The 24986-nt window shown below is 40.0% G+C and overlaps 1 protein-coding gene across 1 annotated transcript; it reads left to right on the forward strand.

The window, feature by feature from the left end:
• The first annotated feature begins 302 nt into the window (after positions 1-302).
• LOC126376183 (ribonuclease E) lies at positions 303-24324 on the forward strand. The gene is made up of 3 exons (XM_050023397.1): positions 303-494; positions 1680-1837; positions 21051-24324. The coding sequence occupies exons 2-3, from the start codon at positions 1695-1697 to the stop codon at positions 23881-23883; spliced, it is 2976 nt and encodes a 991-aa protein (XP_049879354.1). The 5' UTR covers positions 303-494; positions 1680-1694; the 3' UTR covers positions 23884-24324.
• Positions 24325-24986: the final 662 nt, after the last annotated feature.

A 24986-nucleotide genomic window follows, 5' to 3' on the forward strand; every position in this document is an offset into this window, starting at 1 on the left:
GACCGTAATCGATAAATCAATACCTAACAACACTAATTTCCGGTTACATTTTCGTTCAATGTTGCCAGCTTATTAAAAAATCGACCTTTAACCACTGGTGATGGGAGCCGTCCACAGCAAGAGAGAAATGAGAAAAAAGTACAATTTAAAATTTAAATGATCGTAATCGAGAAATAAAATTCGACCTACTACGCGTCGCGTAATAAATATGCGTCATTCACGACATCCATTCTTAAGTGTAGCCCCCTCTTCTTTTTCATCTAGATAAATTTGTCCAAAATTCTTTACGCTGCCTGGCAACACTGATCCAGCCACCATTTTGATTTTCTGCTCTCGCTAGGTCGTGTCGCTTGATCACTTCAACTCACACAAATCCATGAATGATTTCTGCATTTGCGTACCAATGTGAGGGCCTAATTGTGAACAATTTGTGTGTTATAATGTCTTTTTCATTGTAAGTTCGTGTTCGGAGCAGTGTCTATACGTATTTGTAGGTAAGTCCTCGTATAACGCCATGGTGTTGGAACAAATTCTAGAATGGCCTTTTTCATCGATAACGCCAATGATATTGTATGTTTTCCAGTGATTTTCCACGTATCTTGCAAATTCATTGCGTAGTTAGTTTCTAGGGTATGTTTATTAATATGTATCATCTTTAAATCTGAGTGAAGTGGTGTATAAGTTCTATCAAGGTAGGTACGTCAACCCAAGCGTGGCGATTTCTGTGCAGTAAAATGAAATGACGCCTATTACGTGTATTTATTATTTTTTTTTGCGTGTTTCGATCGATTCTTTAAATTACCACGTAAATGTCATAATTCAGAACAATATTTGCGTTCTATGTACATAAGTAAAATAGCTAATAGGTTACTTTTGATTCTGTTGGTCGAGAATTGTTGAACAATTGTGCGGAGAAGCTCGTTAGATAGATACCCATTTGTGATACTTATCCATCCATAATTAAGTTAATGATAAACATTACGTATGCTGATTTAAAAAAAAAACTTAAAATATTTAGCCTCCATTGTTTGAATTCTTATCAAAATAATATACCTACCTATTTGTAACTCAATCCTATTACATTGTACTTTATACCTATATGTACTATTATGAGTCAACTTCCTGAATTATAGTACCTCTGGTTCAGCAATCATTTCAAACAATACATATTCCTAATGGCAATTCACTATTAACTCTTACATTATTAAATGGAGACTGTTCCTTAACAGCTTCTAGCTGTTGTACTGAATTAAACTAATTAGGAATACAATGTGGATTTTATAGATATTTATGTGATGATAAAAATATATAATACATATTTAAAGACTAGGCACCCACCATAGGGTACTAAGGCTGCTAATTACTCCTCCCTGTAAGTCCACCCTGGACCATGTCCAGCTCATACATACCTATTAAACTGGCAGTGTTTCCCCGCTGCAAGATGCGCTGTACCAGAAATGATCCAGAGAGTGGATCATGCCCCCACGGTCCAGCAGTTTCAACTGCAAAGGCAAAAGAAAATTACTGATGTTTCTAATTAATTTATTTCAATAGAATGAAAATGTTATTAATGAATAAGTACCCAACAATTACCTAAAACAATGCTCATGGATCATCACTGTTTTTGTTTTAAAATGTAAGCACATCAAAAATGGACAGGCTTTTTCAATTTTTTATAGGTACAATCTACAAGAATGAGCGTCATCATACGTCTGCAGAACCTGCCGTGGTCGGCCAATGCGCTGGATATTAGAAATTTCTTTCGGGGCCTCTCAATCCCTGAGGGGGGAGTACACATCGTAGGAGGCGAGCTCGGAGATGCATTCATTGCGTTCAGGTAGCTATATGTAAACATTCACTGATAATCTGAAACCGTACAGAATACACTCTGATATTTTCCTTGGACATATTCCATTGAAAATATCACAGAGCCTGTTATTAAGACATATTTTAATTAGTTTTAAGTAGTCATAAGCATTAAGTAATGATATATTTGAATAAACAAACCTCAACACACCCTGTGTTTATACCCAACAAAACATTAATTAAAAACTAGTACCCTGAACCATCTTTGAAGGTGTCTACTTATGAAGACTAATTAAATGATATCTGCATAAAAAACTGAAAATGCTAACATTAAATCGGTAACAACATTCTTATGATCTACTTTTGCTCAACATGCAGTCCTATGAATGAAACAATGTTCTGGACTTGAAGATAGATTAGTGTGTTATAGGAGAAACTGGATTTAGATTTATGAGAAAGCTTCTACACACAAAAACATGGTATTTTCGAATACTGTCTATTCAACAATTTTACTTGGAATGATCCAAGTCTTTCAAAAGAATGCATAAATTATAAGAATATTTTCCAATTGCACGTATCCTATTGAAAAAAACTAATTTAAAGCTGGTAAAAGAAGTTAGGTTAGATGGCTTTAATTCAGCTGTATGGGTGAGTAAAGTAGCTTTTGGAAATCGACGGAAGCGACAAATTGGCGCCATCATCATAGGATGCACGAGCTGTGGAAACCTGAAATCATCGGGAATCGTTAGTGACTTCGAAAGTGGTAAAATAACATTTAAAATTAGAACAAGATAACTTTTTAAGTCCTAAAGAAGATGAAGACCGGAGCTTTAGCCCATAGCGGATCCTTGGTAAGTCGTAAACTACTCTCTTTTGCTCTGAAACTTCTCCCATAATGGAAGCCAATAATTAAATCATGCTATTTAGTAACAAGTGCCTACTTGTCTTGATAGACTTGTTTCTCAGCATCATGGACTTTTTTCTTTATGACGAGTATGAAAGACGTGGTATGATACACATACTATTTATTCAACTGGTTTTTTTTTAATTATGTGCCAAGAATTATGTTTATCTTTTCGGAATATGGTAGTACTATACGCATATGATTTACGTTGTTGCAACTCTATTTCTTCAGTTACGTTGACGATTTCAATGCCACAGCCAACAGTGGATATCTCCACTTTACAACGTTTAATGAAATTTAATCTAGGGTACCTACTTGCTCTTGCAAGAAATCAATCGTGTTTGTTTAAACAGTTTTCGTAATATAAGGTTTCTTGGTAGTAATAAGTATTACCACGTGTTTTGTTTTATTAACGTTCACCTTCTTCACTATGGTTGGTTGTGAGGTCAATACCGATTGACATTTCACCTACTGAAATTAGGTGCTTACTAGGTAGTCCGGATGGTGGGCAGCCAAATTGCACGTTTCGATCAGACAAATCAGTAACGTTAACTCGCTCGAATCAACATGCTCGTCTTTGCCGTAACGTGTTCATTTAATAAATAAAAGAGAATAAAAACTAGAAGCTCAAATGTAGGGCGGCAGCACTGTTGAGTGTTCCTAAATTCTATAAAGCCTCAAACTGGATGACAATGGCAGCGGCGCGGCGGCGGCGGTGCGAGGAGCGACGCGTTCAAATGCTAAGATTTATATTGAAGTGTTCTCGATGGCAGCGGCGCGGGGAGCGGGGTACGAGCGGTGCGCTCTAGTCTAGCGGTGTCTCTGCGTTTGAAACTCGCCTTTTTGTCAGATCTTCTTTTGCCCATAATAAATCGTACGAAACAAAAGAACTACAATCGAAAACGCGTTGTCGCCGTTTCGACATCGTGTTAATTTGAGACACAACTATACCGCCGTAACACCGCGCGATCTGCTCGCTGGCATCGAGAACGGAACAGCGGCCGCCGCGCCGCTCCCGCTGTTATCAACGTGGGAGTGTATCCCGTCTGAAGGATGAGTTACGAAAAAGACAAGCCATTAGTTGGAAAAAGGCAGTTTGGATTGAAAATAAGTTTTCTTTAAGATCTTTAAGGAATAAATATAACACTATCATTTTGCAGTTAAACGCTGCGCAAAAGGTTATAGTGTAAAAATATAACCGACACAATGTGTTTGTTTACTCAAATATTATAGGGAACTGTTCTTAAACGTTGTACCGGGTGAGAGCCTTCAGCGCTCCCCATTTGTCCGGCCAAGTAGTTAATGCCATCTGCGGCAATACAATAAGTCACGTCAAAAAAAAAAAATATAGGGAACTGTCAAAATTTAAGAACAGTCTCAGTAGCGGCATCTGATGAGAGAAATAGGCAGTTTTTATCCTCGTTCAGGTGATTTTTACGTTACTGTTTCGTCCAATCGAAGCGTTTAAAAACTGGCCAACCCCCCAGTTTGTACAATATCTATAATAATAACGATAATTATGACTGATTTGAATACATTTATCTACATTTACAATGTAAACCGGCAAGCTACGCATTGCAGAATATGACCAAAAGACGGATTTTCTACCTACTATTGCACTAATTCTAATATCTCTCTATCGCTATCGTGTTCTTCACTGGGTCCGCTTATCTGACCTGAAGATTTGACAGGTCCGATTGAGTTGGAACTCTTATAGGTAATTTTGTATTTTAACATGATTGTGTAGGTACTATAAACACCTACCTGCCTACCTTATCTTTATGCACTTGATGACCCTGTAAGTATATACGCACGCCTGCGCTAAGAAACGAATATGCAGGTATGCAGACGTTGAAATCGTTTTGTACAAACTAAAAAATCTGCTCTAGTAGGTTAGTCGGAAACTTAACTAAAGAATCAGGAATCCCTTGGTGTGTACATTGAACATGATGGGAAAAGTTCTAAATCTTAAAAAAAAATCTTCGTTGCCGTCAGAACATTGACTACTAAAAGGATTGCTAGAGCATTCTTGTATCAAAAAACGTGAAAAATATAACATTTGTGAATCAAACCAATGACTAGAAGATTCTAAGTAGTAGGTATAAGTAGACTAGTTTCTAACCATCTTTAAAAAAGGAGATTCTCATTAGACGTTGTAAACCGCTCTCATGCTTTACACTATGTTACATCAACCCATTGGAGGAAATGTGACCAAAGCTGTTTTACTAACTTGCAGTAGTAATTGGGTACCATCACGAGCGGCACGAGTTCCACAACTTCCACACCACGCGCTTCTTCGTGGATAAACGTTTAACGACTATTAGTCGAAGTCTTCAATATAATACCCGCCGCGCGCGACGCAGATCCCGTGTAGCGGCATATTTTAAACCTGAGAAATTATTCGAAGAAAAAGTTTGCATTTTTGAAGTACTTCACATTTTAAGAGACGAAACAACCAACATATAAAAAAAATCTAAAACGCGCCACTTACTCTTAGCGATGAATTGCTTATTACTTAATATCTTTCTGTAAAGATTTGACAAAGCTACGACATGGATGCACAACATTTTTAAACTGTATTCAGTGAGGTATAGCCCCGGGCATCACGCAATGGTCGGGATGACATAACTGCAGACTCCAATATTACAGCAATGCAGCATGGATGACTATCCTTTATCGGTCAAAAACAATATTAGTATCGGCAAGGTACGTCTTATGAACAACAAAATTAATATCGGTTTGTTTGCAGCACCATTAATTACATTCCACTAAAATCTGAATACTCTGCTATTAATTCCCCGTGTGAATCGTATATTCGTATGTATTCTAGGAACCTGGGACCTTAGCTAAGGTTCAAACGATGTCAAAAAGCGACAGTAAGAACAATAAAAATGTATGGGATACACATGTCATGAAAAATGACAGTGATAAAAATATGGGATTGACATGTCACCTTAAATGACCTACAGCATTTTTAATACTGATTATTTTTTACAACCTGTTTACAATAACATCAACGCACGTCGAGGATAGGACTAAGATATAGGTAGTAGTTTATCACGAGCGATGGCAAAAGATTATAGTCATGCAGCCTTGACAGCATAGAACTGTCAAACGTGACAAAGTACTGATGTGACAGTAGCGCAGCTAAGTCAGAGTTGTTTTCCTAGTCGATCAATTTCGCTTCGTCCAACATTATCCACAACTTTGGCCTCGTTTATGGATACGCGGAGTTGGATGCGGGGCGTAAACCGAGCATACTTATGTAACAAAAAATCTCATTAGTTCGCGATCGAGCTGATTCATCGAACTAGTACCAATATTGCACGAGGAGCACAGACATTGCACGTGATGAAGTATGCCTTCTATGCTGAATGGACAAGACTGACATCGCTCACAGATCACTCCAAGAATTTGCAGCATTTTCCACACTGGGAGTAGGTACTCGAGGAACTAAATACAGAAAATGCACGCGCCGCGCTGAGTTCCGTGTCTGTATTTTAAACGAGATCTTATCAAAGAAAGTTCATTCTTTATGAGTTTTTTCTGTCACAGTAAAAAATGTTCAGTGGTTACCGACACGATTCGACATAAATTTCATTTGGACTCACCAGTCTTACCTGTTATCTGCCAAAGGCACGACGAACCAAACTTCATAGTTGCTGATCTGCGTTGGGGACTGGATAGTTTAAACATCAAACTAAGTTTCAGATTTTATAACATAACGAAGGTCTGTCGAACGCTGGTTCTTAGAGTATTCTACGCGAAAATCGATTAAACTGAAATTTGCTCGTGTGGAACGTTATTCGTAGCTGCGCATCATCACAACTGGACATGACAACTAACAATACGACATGCAACGTGTTGGCATCAGGCTGAAGTGTTCATCGAGCTCCTAAGGTGACCTAAGGCTATTTTTTTACTTCTAGACATAGCACGCATCTTAACCTCGTAAAGCCGAGATTTCGTGTGCGTCAAGCTAGCGGCCTCAAAAAAAAAATGGGCACGTAAAAATAATTTGACCATACCAAAAAATAGTACTCTTATTGAAAAAAATAGTACCTGTTGTAAAAAAATTAGTACCATCACGGTTCTGGATTTATAGCCATGTTTTATTGCACTTGCTAGCTTGACGGTGAGCGAAATTTGGCGAGAGTTAACGACAAGGTCTTTCGCTTTGATTTAAACGCCAAAAAATAGTATCGAAATAGTACTCACCCCCTGCAAAATACCGAAAGTAGTACTTCAACGGTTCCAAAGTTATAAAGGTAGTTCTTTGATCCCGCTAGCTTGACGTTTTGAAAATACCTATTATCTGGGGAATGCTTGCATACTTCAGTTTGTAACTAATGTCAATAAACTCGTATGAAATAGTACTCCCTACCATCATAATTTGGACCTGATTCTCTTTGTAGAAATATGTCAAAAAGTCATTATAACCTATGTCATACATTTATCAAGACAAGTACAGTCGCGAACAAAATTATTACACATGGTCAAGAATGTTGTCAGATTTCAGTATTTTTCCCCATTTTTGGGTAAAAATTGGTGAAGTGCCAGGGTTGTTAGATGAAAGTAATATCATTGTTGAAACTCTTTGAGTTATTCTACAAATACTGCAAATTGTTTATTAACAAACACTTCGATCCGTAACAAATTCAACATGAAGGTACAAATTATAAAATAAAACAGCAGATTAAAAATGTATTATGATGTATTAAAATCACAGATTGTTTTCGATAAGAACTAGACCCATGCAGCCATTTTCTATTAAAATTAGTGCATATGGGTGTATGCAATAGGATTTTTTTGTAATAGCAGCACTGAAGTGCAAAGAAATGGTAGGGCAGACCTCCAAAATGGCAATACTTACGAATAAATTGTGAGGTTATGTAATTGTCTACGTGACTGTATCAACAACAAATGTATGGCATAGGTTATGATGATTTTTTAACATTTCTACAAAGAGAATCGGATCAAAATTATGATGGTAGGGAGTACTATTTCATACGAGTTTATTGACATTAGTTACATACTGAAGTATGCAAGTGTTCCCCAGATAATAGGTATTTTCAAAACGTCAAGCTAGCGGGATCAAAGAACTGCCTTTATAACTTTGGAACCGTTGAAGTACTACTTTCGGTATTTTGCAGGGGGTGAGTACTATTTCGGTACTATTTTTTGGCGTTTAAATCAAAGCGAAAGACCTTGTCGTTAACTCTCGCCAAATTTCGCTCACCGTCAAGCTAGCAAGTGCAATAAAACATGGCTATAAATCCAGAACCGTGATGGTACTAATTTTTTTACAACAGGTACTATTTTTTTTCAATAAGAGTACTATTTTTTGGTATGGTCAAATTATTTTTACGTGCCCATTTTTTTTTTGAGGCCGCTAGCTTGACGCACACGAGATTTCCAGACACAATAGTTAGACAAAGAGGCGTTTTCAAAGGACGTTCGGCTTTTCGACTCTTATAAGACTTAGTAACTGCCTTGGTTCACATTGACGGTAATGTCATCTTTTCTGTTTAGTTGCTCCTGTATGATTTATTTATTTATTTATTGCAATGATTTAGTATGTACTTTCGTTCTATTTCGTCCTTTAGTTGCTAAGCAGAAGTTTTCTATCAAGATCGAGTGTTCTGTCTTTCTCTATGATTCATAGTTCGAGAATTTAGCATTTACTTTGTAAGGTTTTATTCGTATCGTACTAAAACCGACGTAGTGAGGTGTATGCAGAAATTCATTAATTTATCATCTTAGTGCAGATATTTATTTCAAACGAAAATCTGACTCTTATCGTAGCTAAAGTCGATTTTAGAACTATTTATAGGCCTAAATATTTTACACATAAACGAATCTCACGTCTCATGACGCATTTGAAGCCCCAGGGTGTCTTTGAAAGTGCTTTTTTATATTACTTAGCATCTTTTTCTAAAGGGTAGTTCTTCGAACATCGGAATTAAATATAAAACACAAAAATATCAAAACAAATACACATTATTGCACAGAATTTCATTTTAACGATCAGACAACACATGAATACAGTACAATTTGGGCGGCCTTATTGTTCTAGGGCAATTTCTTCCAGCCAACCACTATTAGGAAACAAACATTTACTAAACTTGGACGCGGAAACAATTCGAAAAACTACCCTAAATCGTTGGCTATAAATGATGGTCTCATATACCATTTGATTCGATCGACAACTAAGTACTTGAGGCTTAGACTTGAGGAATTGCTTTCGCTTTATCGTTAAAAAGCGTGAAACGTCACTTTTTTTTTATCTATCTTTCAAAAATTCGTGAAACGCTCGCCTGACTATGTGTAATTCAATAACTGGGGGTGGATCTTCGCACACTGTTGGTCAGTATTATTATTGCCATAAACACAAAAAAAATCTCGGAATATTTTCTTTTTTTGCAAATATCCAATTAGAACTTATGTATGTTGCCAACTTACATAAATTCTAACTGGATATTTGCAAAGACAAAAGATTCTAGGATATTTCGTGTTTATGGTAATGATATTGACTTCCGGTGTTCGAAGAACCACCCCTCTAAGGGAAAACAATCAAAAGTAATCGCATATGAACTCACCCACGGCCTTCCTTGGATTTTGGAAGGAAAATATGGACAGAGTATAAATAAATAACTTGATACCTCCTACAGTATAGCATCTCACTACAGAATCATAAAAGTTCGAGACTACGCGCGTAGCATCAATACAAATTAGCTTAAGGAATAGTCTTGACTTTCTAATTTCTTTTACGATTCCATTGGAATCCTAGAACATGATAGATTTGCCACTCACTGGTTTCCACAACTCTTCAATCAATGTTTCTTCTAGCCAGGCTCGCAGGCGTTTTCTCCGTGTGTCATCAGATCCTTTTACCTAAACTTTGATATCCTTCGATCATTCAGGGTGTTAGTGACATCGCGCCGAACGGGTATGATTCAGGTCATGATTCTTGAGTAATCATCAAGTGAAATTTTTCGTCGTGTGAAACCCTGTGTAGAAATGAAGTTAAACTCTAGTAGAGTTGGCAGTATTGGCACCTGGTAGCTTATCTAGAACTTCTGCTCCGGATTAGGTATTGTAGTTTCGCTTAGAACAACGCTTACTTCATCAAGCTTCATCCAAATCAAGCATTAGTGTGGTTCATCGAACACTGGAAGTCAATATCATTACCGCGAACGCAAAAATATCCTAGATTTTTTTTGTCTTTTTGCAAATATCCAGTTAGAACTTATATCTGCCGCCAACTTAAGTAAGTTTGATGAAAAGATTCTAGGATATATTTGGGTTAACTGTAATGATATTCAGTAAGTATTCGAAGATCCACCCAGTAATGATGTAATTTTTTATCGTTTGGTACATTGGTGTACCTAGTACATAGCCAGTCACTTTAAGACTAGTGGTTTATAATTATACTTAAAGATTTCACACCCCGGATACTGAATGCAAAAATCTCATTCTTAGGCTGCGTTTCCATTGAAGCGGAGCTGAACGGAGATGTGCAGAAATCGACCAATCACCGTGAGGGAGAGAGTGACAGAGCGTCGTCGTTTTTCACTCTCTCGAACGCTGTGATTGGTCAAATCCGCACATCTCCGCCCATCTCCGCGTCAGTGGAAACCGGCCTTACCAAATGCCGCCAGCGTATAAGTGCGAGCGAGAGAGATAGTCCGCGCGCTCAGCGGCTTGCGGTGTCAACAACAGCGGCGTCGTTGGTAGTTTGGATGACTACGATATTGACACTCTCAATATACTTAGTCACTGTCTGTTAATATGTATGACAATGCCAATTCTTTCATGTGAAATTTTCAGGAACGCATGTTTTTGGATTTTTAAACATTTTAGACGTAATCATAATTCAAAACTGCCGCTGAGAATAGGGTACCTTTCTTATTTATTTTTGTACAATTAAAAAAATAATAACACTTCACACTCCGAAAACCTAAATATAATTGGGATAAAAACTGCTGGCTGGGTTGCAACCTGATGAACCGAAAATTTTTGTAGCTGGCATCAGATACTAACTCCTTGCTGCAATCGAGTAGCAAACGGACAAATCGGACATTATGACGATGTAGGAGAGCGTCTCCATAGTCGCCTCTGGTCCATACCAGGGAGATGCTGCCGTTTTCGCGTGTTTCGGTTAAGTGAATTCCTAGGCAGAATGGAGCAGCGCTCGCGCCGAATCACGCAGCGCGACAGCACCAAGAGGCAGCGCACGCGACGCATTTCTTCCGTCCACATATTACGTGGTAGAATGCTGCGGATCTTGCGCCATAACACCTCATTGACCTGCATCTCTCAGGATTAAGCTCAGTGGATCCATATCGCCTTGACTGGAATGTAGTCAGCCGATCTGTATACCTGATGAAAACCCTTGTAGCCCTGACAATGAGGAAGATTAACTGTACATATAATAGCATCCTACAGATCGAATGCAAATTATATCTAGAGCTTCAACCACTAGCCGTACGACGTCTATCTACGTGGATAGCATTCGCTGCGTCTATTGGAAACCCTCGATATAATTCGGTTCCCATGCAGATCCTAGATGATATGATTCCGTCAGTCACTGTCCACCGGAGTCTGGGTGAGTCGTTAGGTGTTGAATTTGCAAAGTATGCGGACTTGAAAGTTTAACACTCGATATTTTTGCAACGCTGAAGAACAAACACGTTAGTGTAAGCACTAAAAATCGTCGATACTTTCAGTTGGTGTTGAACTTTAAAAAATATAAGCTACTGACAAAAGATAACTTTCCACTCCCCACCAGCGTCTGAGCTAGGTTTACCTCACCCCTCCTCAGACTTACTTTAGTCTTCAATCGTATGGGCGTCTGACGTCACACACAGATGTGCGTGTACCTACGGTAACGTCAATGTGTAGTGTCTGTAAAACGAAGTGTTTTAAAGATTTTCATACATTGCCTTCGACTTCTACCTACAAGGCTTATGGGTAGGAAGGAGGTATCAAGTTATCTGCCTGTAACTCTCATCCGTTTAATAATAATAAACATTAATTCTAAATACATAACTATACTTAGTACGGTCACGAGTAAAGCAAAGAAAATGAGAGTGGTCTTCTTCCTCTTCTGATCGTGTAGGTAGATTACCAACCTCATCAACCCTGGAGAAAGAGAGCGGTATTCAACATTTACTTTGGCAACTAAAAATACCGTATTAGTGTGGTGTGGAAAGGCTGCCTACAAACTACAGGCACTTACTTACTTAAGGTACCTAATTTTGAATCATGTGAGACGGTGGTACCTAATGGAAATTAGTTTTTCTGTAGACCACTCAAAGGATGGTAATGGTGAACGGATGGAAGGTGTAAGACTAGATACCGTTGTCGAACTGATTAAGAAAATAAAACACTGGATAGGTGACATTGATTTTTAATTTTACGCAGATCCAGAGAATGAATTAAATCATTAAGTGTGTCGTTAGTACGCAGCAACAAGCGATACTTCTTTGTAACTCGCGTGGAAAAAGATTTGAGTGAGTATCTCATTCTTCGGGTGCAGGTGCCACTAATATTGAGGATTACTCTAGTAGATCACGCAGCATAACATTTTTTTAGATTTTGGTCTAACTGTGGTGCGGTTTTTGTAGATTTTGGTGCGGTGTGTGGGTTTGGTATTTGCGTTCTGTTAATGTGAAGAGTCTGGTTCTTCGACGTGCGCAATGTCAATGTCGCACGATTTTCATAATACAAACCCTTACCCATCCCCTCATTTCTTTCATGTATTCACCTCGAAGTAACACATTAGATACTTATCCATTTATCACGTGATGTCTCACGTGCACGAGACAAGTTATACGAGACTTCGTAAATGTAAAAAGTTTACAGCTCCAAATAAACTAAAACCTACATTGGCGACGATTTTCCCAGGAAAACACATGATATCCCTAGCTGGAGTTCGCCATCTTGTTTTCCCGAAAGTAGGTAGGTATAAGTCAGTAAGCTAGTGCCGCTATCAAGGCCACTGAGTACGGGCCATTGACTTTTCATTCACAATAGTTTTATGTATGATTCGATAATACCTACTACACGTATAGAATGGCCACTCCTCACCCCGCACCAATCTGAGCTTCCTCATCCTACGGCCGTTTTGAGGACGCGTGAAATAAGTATAATAAGTGCTTCAACCGCCAGGGGCGCGCGCGAACAGCGGAGTTTTTTGTTTCTATTCCGGCTATACAGGGTGTTAGTGACTTCGTAACGAAAACTTTGAGGGATGATTCAGAGTTGATATCAAGTGGAATTTTCCGTCGCAAAAGTATGGATAGGAAAATAATTAAAAAAAAACACAAAAAAATTCATGAATTTTTTCACAGGAAATTCCACTTGATATCAACTCAGAATCATGGTCTGAATCATCCCCCTCAATATTCGTTACGGTGTCACTAACACCCATACCTACTTGTATGGCTACCGTATGTACTTGTACGGGGTGTAAGTGACATCGTAACGAATACTGAGAGGGATGATTCAGCTGATTATTCTGAGTTAATATCAAGTGGAATTTTCCGTCGCAAAAGTATAGAATTGAAAATAATTTTAAAAACTAAAAAAAAATACATTTTTGCGACGGAAAAATCCACTTGATATCGACTCAGAATCATGGTCTGACTCATCCCTCAAAGTTTTCGTTACGATGTCACTAACACCCTGTATATGTTACTGATTGACGATGTTATTCGTATTTCTATATTCTGTGCTCGCAGCATTTCATAATTTTTTATTGCTATGCATACCTATAGTAAAAATATAAAAACTCATCTATAACAATAAGAATAATATTTTCAGAATACTTAACACGAGAACGAAAGATTGTATGGAATGTCTGGGTCTCTTGTGATCGGGACAACTTTAATTAGATTACTTACTTATAACAAAAGTGCAATAGTTAGGTAGATCAAATCAAACTGTTATTTGCTAGAGCGAGGAAAAGAGCAGGAGTGCGGCCGCGGAATCGACCAGACGCTCGACAACGTGGAAAAAATGCGAGGCGATAGAATGCTGGCATCCTTTCGCCTCCGATCACGTGCGGGCTCGCACTATGCCACGCTATGCTGTGTGTTATGTCCTTATAGCGCCGATATTTTTAGTACCTACCGTCCCTAGGTAGATTTGGGTTGTGCAGTGCAGAATCGAAGAAATTTTGAACTATTGGGCAATGGCTCTAGGGTGAACTAGGTCAATAATTTTAGTTGCGAAGCAACCACTAAGTTCCTGTTACACATGAAATGTTTTTGTATCACCAGAAGCTAATGGATTAGAGAGGAAGTGAGGTCCTCATCATAAGTCATCGCACAGATGCATATGGTATAGATTTTCACCTTTTTCCGAAGGAATAACTTATCGCTTGTTTAAGAGACAGTGAAGAGGTCCCAATACCAAAGCGACGCGGTCACGCACACGTTAGACAGGGGCGCGAAACGTTAGGGTTTAAGATTACGCCGAGATATTAGACTTGCTCCTTCCAGGGGATCAACCGGTCGTTGTCCAGGTTGTACTACTGTGGAACCAGAAAGTATTTCATATTTCACAGATTAAAGTGTCAATCGAAACTCGTATCATAGAATAAGGAATAATACTGCATATAGAACGGCAACTCTCCGCTCCACACCAGCGGCTGAGCTGGGATTACCTCACCCCCTCGGTCTTACTTTAGTCTTAATGGCGTCAGACGTCACACACACAGATGCGCGGGGACAATAAACTTGTATTAATAGCTTTTTTTTTTTTTTTTTTTTTTTTTTTTGACGTGACTTATTGTAGATTTGCCGCAGATGGCATTAACTACTTGGCCGGACAAATGGGGAGCGCTGAAGGCTCTCACCCGGTACAACGTTTAAGACAACAGGCCTGAGGGTGCCCAGTTGGGCGCGAACCTCGGCTCAGGGCGTCGTCTGAGAGGAAAAATATTTGAAAGAATTAATCGACCCTAGTGGGTCGATAGCGATAAGCGCTGAATGAGGGAAATCGTCGACCACGCCGGCGGGGTCGGTATCGGGGACCTGAAGTGTTTGGTGTCGCGAGCTGATTGGCTGCCTCTATGGCTAGTATTAATAGCGTGTATAGGTGTTTTGTATGAAATATCCGGGGTGTGCTCGTGTGTTGCGCAGATAACAATGTGAACTTGTGTAGGTGTTATGTCACGTACCTATTAGTGTAACATGGTAACAGCATATTTGGACTACCTAGATACGAGTAGGTAGGTACATATTTCAGCACGCTATGAATGGCTGGTGAGTGGTGCCTATGTAGACTTGTGGGTGTTTCCCGCTGGACAGATTAATCGATCCCAGTATTTCTCGTTCGGCATAATCTATTTATCAAATTGGAAAGCGTGTTTTCGTTCGGCAGATCATATTTGTGCCTACAGTCATTTTGAAAATAGTTCAATTGAAAATAAAAAAAACGTGTGAAAAAAAATATTCTGGTACGTCAATTAAGTTTTCACGATATGCAGGATGTAAGTGACACCGTAACGTATAATGAGGTGAATGATTCTGAGTTGATATCAAGTAGAATTTCCTGACGGAAAATTCATGAAAATTTTTAATTATTTTCAGTTACTTTTGCGACGAAAAATTCCACTTGATAAGAACTCACAATCATGGTCTGAATTATCCCTCAAAGTTTTCGGTACGATGATACTAACATCCTGTAGAATTAGCCTTTCGTAAACTTAATTCACCTGAGCTAATTCACCTAGGTGCATTAAACTTTTAGTAACCTGCATCGCTCGTGGTGAAACAAAAGACATCTAATATAAATAAATAATAAACTTTATTCACCCAGTCATAGTAATGGTTCTAAGGTGTAACGTACCATTTCCAGAAAATGACCTACAGTAATATTTTCATGTAATAGGCTTAATTGGGCCTCAAGTATAAATTCTTCGTTTGTTATAACCTATGTCGCTTTGGTGTGCGCTTGATATCTGCGTCTTTTTTGAATGCCGCGATTAGATCAAGCAGGCTTCTACCTATTATATTTTTTTATTATTCTACTGAGTGTAGTGTGAAAACTTTCCACATAATTATTAGTTCGGTGTCTTTCTGCAAAAACCGACCATAAAAGTATGTTTTCTGGGTTAAAGGGGGTGAATTAGCTCAGGTGAATTAAGTTTACGAAGGGATTTTTACTGATCAAAAGGTTCAATACTTCGGTGAATAAAGTAAACTTGAAGTGAATTTAATGCACCCAGGTGATTAAGGTGAATAAAGTTTTTCAAAAGTAAATTTAATGCACCCTGGTGATTAAAAATTACTAAAAGTTTGTTTAATGCACCTAGGTGAATTAGCTCAGGTGAATTAAGTTTACGAAGGGAGAATTTTAAAGTGAGGGCGTGACCCGCGGTTAGTGCACGTGACGTCATAGTACAACACTCGCTCGCATTCGTTACATGAGATTGTGGTCAAACGCGAGCCTAGTTATTAAAAAAAAAGAAAAAATACGCCCGCCCCGTATTACATGGGACTTAAACATACTTAGCTGGCGAGTAGTGGGTTTGTATAAACTACTTATACGCCTCTGCCTACCCCTTTGAGGATACAGGCGTGATTTTATGAATAGACCTTTAACAACGTTAGAAAGAATCAGCTACATGTATGAGAATGTCAAATTTTCCTTCAAACCTGTGTCTTGCAATCTTTGAGGGCCAATTACTTCGTTTTTTGTCCATGTTAAGAGTACTTTTTTAGATGTTTCTAAATGCCTATTAAATGGAGCAGTTTTTAGAAATACTTTCAGGGTCCATTACAATATCATGTCGTATGTGTGTGTTATTCTTCAGCAAAGAATTAACAACTGTCAAATGAATATTACTTCCGATAACTTTTTTATCTTTGATTTGGCTGTTGTCATATTTTCAGCTAGTGGTCCACTATCTAAGGGATATGTATGAAGGATATGTAAGAAAAATAATTATTAAGAAAGAAATAGTAACGAAATGATGAGTTCTGAAGTAAGGTACAAAATCTAGAAAAAGGTACAAAGTGGATCATATCTCCTAAACCGTAAGGAGTAAACATAGGAGTGTTTCTCGTAGCGAATGAGCTCCTCTATCTGAGTTTTCATTTTGAACTTTAACTTCTGGGCCACTCTGTATAGATAAAACCTCATGATTTGCTGTAGACAAACCTTTAAAGGCTACTTTCAGGTTTGTTAGGTACATACTTCGGGCTACTTGCGTTGCGATATGAAATCAGGTATTTTAGGTAAATAAATAAATAAAATAAATATCATGGGACATTGACCCCGGTTGACTTAGTCCCAAACAATATAGAAAAGATAGGTATGTCCATTTACAAAGAGTTATATTTATTAGTTAGTTTATATTTGTCAGTTACTTATTTATTATTTGTTTTTTATGTAACGTGTTAAACCTAAATAAAGATTTTATCTATCTATTATGAGAAAGTCAACGTACTTAGTTTTGCATTTTTACGCCCGCATTTCAGCGACAAATATCTACTTATTTGTTGTTAAATACTTAAAAGTAATAATAAAGGAAAGGATTTCTTCAAAGCAACTTACTGAGAGTAACGGAATTAAGTGTGAAGAGTGTTAAAAAGATAGCTAATGTTGTTGAGATTGATGTAGTTGCTATTTGGTAGTTTTAGCATTTTCCCATATGTAGTTGCTGACAGTAATAAGGGAATATTCCCATTCTGGGAACGTTCCCGGCAGTAAAAAGGCACAAAACTTATGTAAAAAGAGCTTTATCACCTGACCTTTAGGCAGATAAGACCAGAGTACAACAAAGAACAATTTGTAAAAAAAGCAGCCAGTGTTCTTACTATTAAAGAATTTTTACAACGGGAACATTCCCACTTTGGAAAATTCCCGGGAACGCCACCACTGGTTATTGCAACAAGAATACGCTAGTTTCCAACTAGTCAAACCAGTTACTTTTTACTAAACGTCAAAACACGAAATTACTATTTTAAAAGGCACACTGACGTCATAGAAAAACATATACAATGTCGGACTTATTATTACGTTTTTTTGGTAAAAATTCATAAATAAGATAGGGAAATAGAAAAAAAGAAATTTTTTTCGTTAGTTTCAGTTCTGTCTTTATTTAGTAATCAAAATTTTATAATTTATCTTGAAACACGACCCATAAATAAGTAAAGATAACAAAAATTGAGAAATGCTGTCATTAGGTTTAATACCCGTAATTCGGGCTACTAGGGAGTCTCCACAGACTTACCTATCTCTATTGCATGTTGGGGTGGGGAAGTACCACCTACTAAACTGCTTAGGTACCTTTCATGATACTGCCAAATCTTCTTCTTCGTCGTTCCCTCACTGCTGAGGATCGCGACCACAGGTTATGGTTTTCCACTCGGTACGGCTATATGCTGCGTGGACCGCCCTCTACATGCTGCCGACCACCGTCTTCTTCACGATGTCAGACCACCTCGTAGGCGCCCTTCCTCGCGCATAATTTACCTAACTTGTCGAAAATAGGACTTGACGAATTACCAATTTGACATTATATGACAGACTTCACTATAGTCGTGAAATTCAAACCTCTATTCTACTGAACTTCTCGTCGTTCTGGATTCGAACCTGCGACCTCGCGATGAGAGTTAAGCGCAACAACTGGCCTACCAGAGGTCAAGTTAAGTTTAGTCGTGCCAAGCAGGCATCAAAAAGAAACAACACGAAACATTTAACTCTTACCTATTAATCTATAATACAGGGTGTTAGTGACATCGTAACGAAAGCTTAGAGGGATGATTGAACCCATGATTCTGAGTTGATATGAAGTAGAATTTTCAATAATTAAAAAAGTAAGTACACAAAAAAAAATCATGGATTTTCCGAGAGGAATTTCCACTTAATATCAACTCAGAATCGTGGTCTGAATCATCCCCTTCAGTATTCGTTATGGTGTCACTAACACCATACTTACTTGCGCATGCCTACCTGTATGTACTTGTATGGGGTATAAGTGACATCGTAACGAATACTGATAGGGATGCTTCAGCTGATTATTCTGAGTTAATATAAGGTGAAATTTTCCATCGCAAAAGTATAGAATTCAAAATAATTTAAAATAGCTGAAAAAGAATCATGAATTTTGCGACGGAAAATTACACTTGATATTATCTAAGAATCAGTTGATCGAATCGTCATGTTGAGTATGGAAATACTTTTCGATCTTCGTAAACTGCTCCGTATCAGGGAGACACTCCGCGGCCCGGCCTACCTATCGCACCTGGAACTTTTTTGTTTTCACGAGACCTAAGTCTTGGCCAAATTCTATCGCCGGTGGAAAAAAAAACAAAATGGCGGAAAAACAATATAGTCGCCATACAAAGTGGGATATACAAATATCACGGGATATTTTAAATATCTTTACTCCTTATATTTTAACAAAATCCTCTAACCTGAACAACATCGCACCAAAGACCCGCCTCTCTTACTTGTCAATTACCCCTGGGAATACCAGTAGTAATTGTCAGGTGTTGAAAATCCTCTCCCTTACAGTATTCCTGCAAGTCATTACTTGTAAAGGCGCCCCCTTATCTGATATTATCCTGGTGGGATTTCCAAAAAATATTGCAAAGAAACTATAGACAAGCTATAGTTTCATTTGCAGTAGTGGCCTTTGTAGGAAAGATCCACACAAACTTGGTAAATCCATCAACGATAGTGAGTATTATATAACTTCTTTGTTTCTGTCATGGGTCCGATGTGATCGACGTGCACTGAAGGTGCGGCAGTTTCGAACAAACACAGGACATGCGAGCTACTTTAAAAGCGAAAGGTCATCATCAAGTCATCGAAATCTCGGAAACTAGAAATACTATGTCTCAAACTTTGCATGAGGATTCCTTTTAGGATGTAGGCGTTCTCTAAGACGTGATTTTTGGAAATTCAGCCTCTAAGGGGGTGAAGAGAGACGGCATAGTTTGAATGAAACTTACGTACTTAGTTTTAGTACTTACTAGTTTTTCGCGAACGCAGTCGCGGGTAACAAACAGTACTAGCTGCTGGATAAAGAAGATATCAGGGGTATTAACACAGGGTGTGTTATTGAAAGAAAAGCATTCTAAAGAAAACCTATCTCACTAAGGTACTTATACGAATTTTGGTCTTTATTGCGTGCGAGTCGCGCAACCATAGAATAAATACTAATACAGGGTGTTAGTGACACCGTAACGAATACTAAGGGGGATGATTCAGGCCATGATTCAGAGTTAATATCAAGTGAAATTTTCCGGCGCAAAATTATTATTTTTTTGTGTTTTTTTAATATTATTTTCAATTCTATTACTTTTGCGCTGGAAAATTTTACTTGATATTAACTCAGAATAATGATCATCCCCCTCAGTATCCGTTACGATGTCACTTACACCCCGTACAAGTACGTACAAATCCACACAATTACAAAAAGTTCCATACTTTTGCGACAGTAAATTCCACATTTCCGTGTGTAAAATTTTGTTAATTATTATCCATACTATCTAAAATTAGGAACATGAGGCATTCGGAAAATTAAGAAATGGCAAAATTAAGACTTTTCATAAAGAAGAACTCGTCTCAATAATAATTAGAAAAAAAATTACACATGGAAATATAAGAACTAGGAACTAGCCGCCGACATCCTCCCTATACGTAGTATTTATTATCCGTTATTCTATGCCTGCACATAGCAGTGCTGCTGGGAACTGATATTAGGCACCCAAATTACTAAATTGTATGACAGTATTTTATGATTCTTTAAAAAAAGAACGTCTAGTTTAGTTGTGAGAAGCTGCAGTAGTTTTAGGTGGTTGAGACGTTCGTTATGTAAATAATGACGATTCAAAGTGTAACTATTACCTATTGAATAAAGATATTTTTTGAATTTGAATGGTTTTTTGGCGGCGAGGGTGTGCTGCCGCTAAAGGATGGTATTCGACGCACAGAACAGAGCATAGCAACCTGCTAGCCACAAGTTCCCAGATCCCGGTTTGATGTTGGAAGATGTATATATGCGTCACGCTGTGTAAACTTCGATAGCGCGTTTGAGGACTGCATTATTGAATGCTGGCGCCATCTATTGCATGTGAGCGGAACTAGCTGGTCTTAGCTGGAATTATAGGCTGTTTATATTATGTATCGCCATCGTACTGAGTTGGATTATACAGCATGTTTGTCTCGGTACTCCTATCAGTAGGAGTACGACGAGACCCTCAAATCATCAAACTCGATAACTACGATGATGATGCATCAGACTCCTATATAGGTTACTTAGGTCAATATACAGTAAAAACCTTAGAAATCTTATATTATTTCTCTATTGTTACAGTACGGACGAAGATGCGCGGCAAGCCATGATGCTCGATGGCGGGAAGATCAAGGAAATACAAGTGAAGCTGCACCTGAGCTCGCGCTCTGAGATGCACAAGGTGATAGAGGCGGCGCGGCAGAGCGTGCCTATACTCACGCTGACCGCTCCCGCCGCACCCGTCCCGGCTGTGGTCCCCGCCCCCGCAACCATCCCCGCTCCCGTCCCAGCCACGATAGTCCCCCCCACCATGCCCGCTGTCCCCGCCGCCCCCGTCATCTCCCCCTTCTCCGCCGCCCTCGGCAACAACATCGGCTTCGGCATTCCCGGCATCGGTAACCCCCAAGAAATACCCCAACCGGCCGTCATCGAACCCCCCGCACCCCTCGTCAGCCCCCCCGTAATAACCACCGAAGAATCCAATGACAACGACGACAAGCAAGAAAGAAAAAGGAGCAAGGAAAAGGATAGAAGACGATCTCGGTCCCGCTCTCGATCGAGGGATAGAGACCGAAAAGACAGAAAAAGGGATCGACGCGATAGGTCCCGCTCTAGAGAGCGTCGGCGTCGCGACCGCAGCCGCAGCAGGGACAGGCGCGACCGCAAACGTGACAGGAAAGACCGCAGTCGCTCACGAGATCGCTCCCCGTCTCGACGATCCCGCGATCGCAGAAACAAGTCGCCACAAATAGACAAACCGTTTGAGCCGTCAGGAGAGGGCCTGCTCCCTCCTCCTCCGCCGGTGTTCGGCAATAAGATACAAAATGCTCCAGCATTGATACAAAACAACATACCGAACGGACCGGCAGCTCAGATAGAACCTAATCGTTTCTCCGACCCGACTATAGCTGAAGCGTACAATAAACTGCAGGAGCTCGGGAAGAAACGCAACCCCAATGCTTTTCAAGGACAAGAGCAGCAGAATGGTGGCCGAATGCAAGGCGCTCGAGGCGGCGGCAACATGGCGCGCGGTGGTATGTTCCGCCGTGAGGGGGGGCGCCCGTCCCGCTTTGAGAATAACGAGGCTCAACGAGATTGCAGCGTAGCCATCAGGAATGCGCCCAACCACACCAGCTATGGCGACGTGCGGCGGTTCTTCCCCTTCATGATCGACAAGCACGGCATCAAAATGATAAACGACAACATGGGACGACGCACTGGCAACATATACGTACGATTCTGTGACCCTCGCTCGAAGCATCTCGCTCTGCAACGGAAAAACAATGAGCTGAAAGGATCTGAAGTTATCGTCGAGTCTTTAGATGACGACGCGTATGATTCAGCTGTCGACTCATTCTTACCTTACCGAGACGACAATGGCGAGGAACACACTATTGACATAACCGAACCAGAAGAAAAACCGATACCTGTCTTTACAATACTTAAACTCACAGACCTACCAAACTTCGTTAAAGAACATGACATAATTAAAATTTTCAGTGACTTCTCCCTGCTTTCGATCATGCTCAACGACGACCGTATGACGCGTACAAAAGTAGCGTTCGTACAGTTTGCGAAGCCCGAAGAGGCCAAAGAAGCCTTCGACCGAAAAGACAGGTACATATTTGGGCGAAGACACCCGACGATAGCAGTGTGCTCAAGTGAAGAGTACGAGAAGGAAAAAGCCATACAGAACGAGAAGATGATGGGAGATCCTCGCACGGTCCGTCCAGAGCTTAGAGAAATGGAGCCGCCGCCACAGCAGGAGCCGGTCGTCCCGAGGGACCCGAGGCAGCGTCGTCCTCAGTTCGAGAACGGACCGCCACAACAGGGCAGCCCTGCACAGCAGCCGCAAGGGCCAGCGTTTTTCGGAAATACTCCATTCCCACAGCAACAGTTCCCGCCGCAGGCGGCGTTCCCCGCGCCGCAGTTCGGCGGCTTTCCCAGCGGCGGCCTCGACCCGCGTACCGCCGCCGCCAACTGGGCCAGCCGCCCCGCCTTCCCCAACCAGATGGGAAACATGCACAATCACAACCGTCCTACCAATGATCTGGACAACGAGCCCCTCGATTGCGTGCTAATGAAGGGCTTGCCTCGAGAAGCGACCGACAGAACCATCGTGACATTCCTATCCGACACGGGCGCGGTTCCCGCTAGAATACACCTGATGCTGGATGCTAGTGGCATGCCGTCAGGAGACTGCTTCTGTGAGTTCCGGTCAGTGCAGGAAGCTCGCATGGCCACCACCAAACACGGGCAAAACTTGGAAGGTTGTCGTGTTACTGTCGACTTGGTCACGCGTACCGTCGTCGAGGAGGCCCTCGAAGGACCTAAACAGCCGGAGATGCGTGATGGGATTTTAGGCACGGGTCCACCACCGCAGTTCTACGATAATAATCAGCGGGGTGGATTCGTATCGCGCGGCTTTAGGGGTCGCGGAGGCTTCGACAGGGGAGGGTACGACCGCGGCGGCTTCCGAGGTGGCTACGAAGGACGCGGAGGCGGCTTCCGAGGTAGAGGTGGGTTCAACGACAGAGGTCGCGGGTTCGACCGCGGCAGAGGTCGCGGATTCAGCCGGGGCCGCGGCGGGTTTGAGAACGGCATGGGTCGCGATCGGGACTCGATGCAGCACCAACCAGACGAATCGGACCCCGCTTTGGAAGACTTCGGAGCACCGGGCTGCGTGGTCTCCATGGAGAACGTGCCCTTCAGAGCCTCCGTGGACGACATCTTGACCTTCTTCTCGGAGTTTGAGTTGACGCAGGACGATATTATAAGGCGGTACAACGAGCGCGGGCAGCCAACCGGGGACGCGCGGGTCGCGTTCCGCACGCCCTTCGACGCACAGCGCGCCGTCAAAACCCGACACATGGACAACATTCACGACCGAAGGATCAACCTCACAATTCTCTAGCACAGGGACAGTGATACAGAGGTAGACGCCGACGAATTGGCTAGTTTCGTTGGTCAAAAATAAATTACTACAAGTGTAAAACTAAAAAATTCAAAAGTTCGATATTTTATGACGTTTTTCTATTACGTCACTTTATACGTTTTCATACAAATTGCATAGACATTTCATGTTTTGCAGTTTAATAAAAAGAACTAATTTGACTAAACGGAAACTGCCCAATTATTGTAAATAATAGAATAATTTTGAATAACAGTGAAAGAGACACTTGAAAGACAATTATAATGCCCACCGTTGGGACGATAGTGTTAAAATGTGTGATTTAATTAAATGATACGTTTATGTATTAAGACGCAACATATGATTGCAACTAGCTACAACTGTAGCCTCCATCAATGTAATAAAAGTAAATAGGTACTTTAAATAAAACATTTTTACTTCAAATAGTAGTTTTATTCTCAAACCCAACACAACATATTAAATTCTTTGACATCAATAAATTTTGCACAAAAGAGAGCCCTATTAAGAAATAATATCTCAGAGGTGGACACTTGAATAAAACCAATTAATAAAGACCGAGTATTTTGATATCAGTGAGACACTTTCCAGGCTGCGTTCACCAAAATCAATATAGATGGCGTTGTACAGCTTTAACGTGTTAATAATCTTTTTTCTCATTACTCGAGTACATAATTATTCCAAACTGAAGTACATATAAAAATAATTGTTGAATTATGTATAAAATTATGTTGCTACCTAAATTGCTTCTCATTATTTTGATCAGAATAATAATGGGTGGATGTAATTGTGCCTCGGTGTAATAAAAATGGTCATCATTTATACCCAAAAACAAAGAAAAAAGATGCATAATTACGTCTGGTATACATGAAATTAGAAGGAAAATCTGTATAGCGCCCTCTATATTGTTTTCGAGGAACATAGCCTGGAAAGTCTCTCTTTTTATTACGTCGTACATAATTTTAGTACTACAATGTACAGTCATGAGCAATATCATGTACCCACTTTAGAACCCTGTCGCACTATCATATTTGACATTTAATAAGGCTTACGGTTTAAATTGTCAAAAAAAGTTAATGTGACATGGT

The sequence above is a fragment of the Pectinophora gossypiella genome, chromosome 20, assembly GCF_024362695.1.
Source record: "Pectinophora gossypiella chromosome 20, ilPecGoss1.1, whole genome shotgun sequence".
NCBI classification, from domain to species: Eukaryota; Metazoa; Arthropoda; class Insecta; order Lepidoptera; family Gelechiidae; genus Pectinophora; species Pectinophora gossypiella.

Coding starts and splice junctions, on each gene's coding strand:
- LOC126376183 (XM_050023397.1), top strand. CDS start 1,695: ATGAGCGTCATCATACGTCTGCAGAACCTGCCGTGGTCGGCCAATGCG. Junction 1,838..21,050: donor GATGCATTCATTGCGTTCAG/GTAGCTATATGT, acceptor CTATTGTTACAG/TACGGACGAAGATGCGCGGC.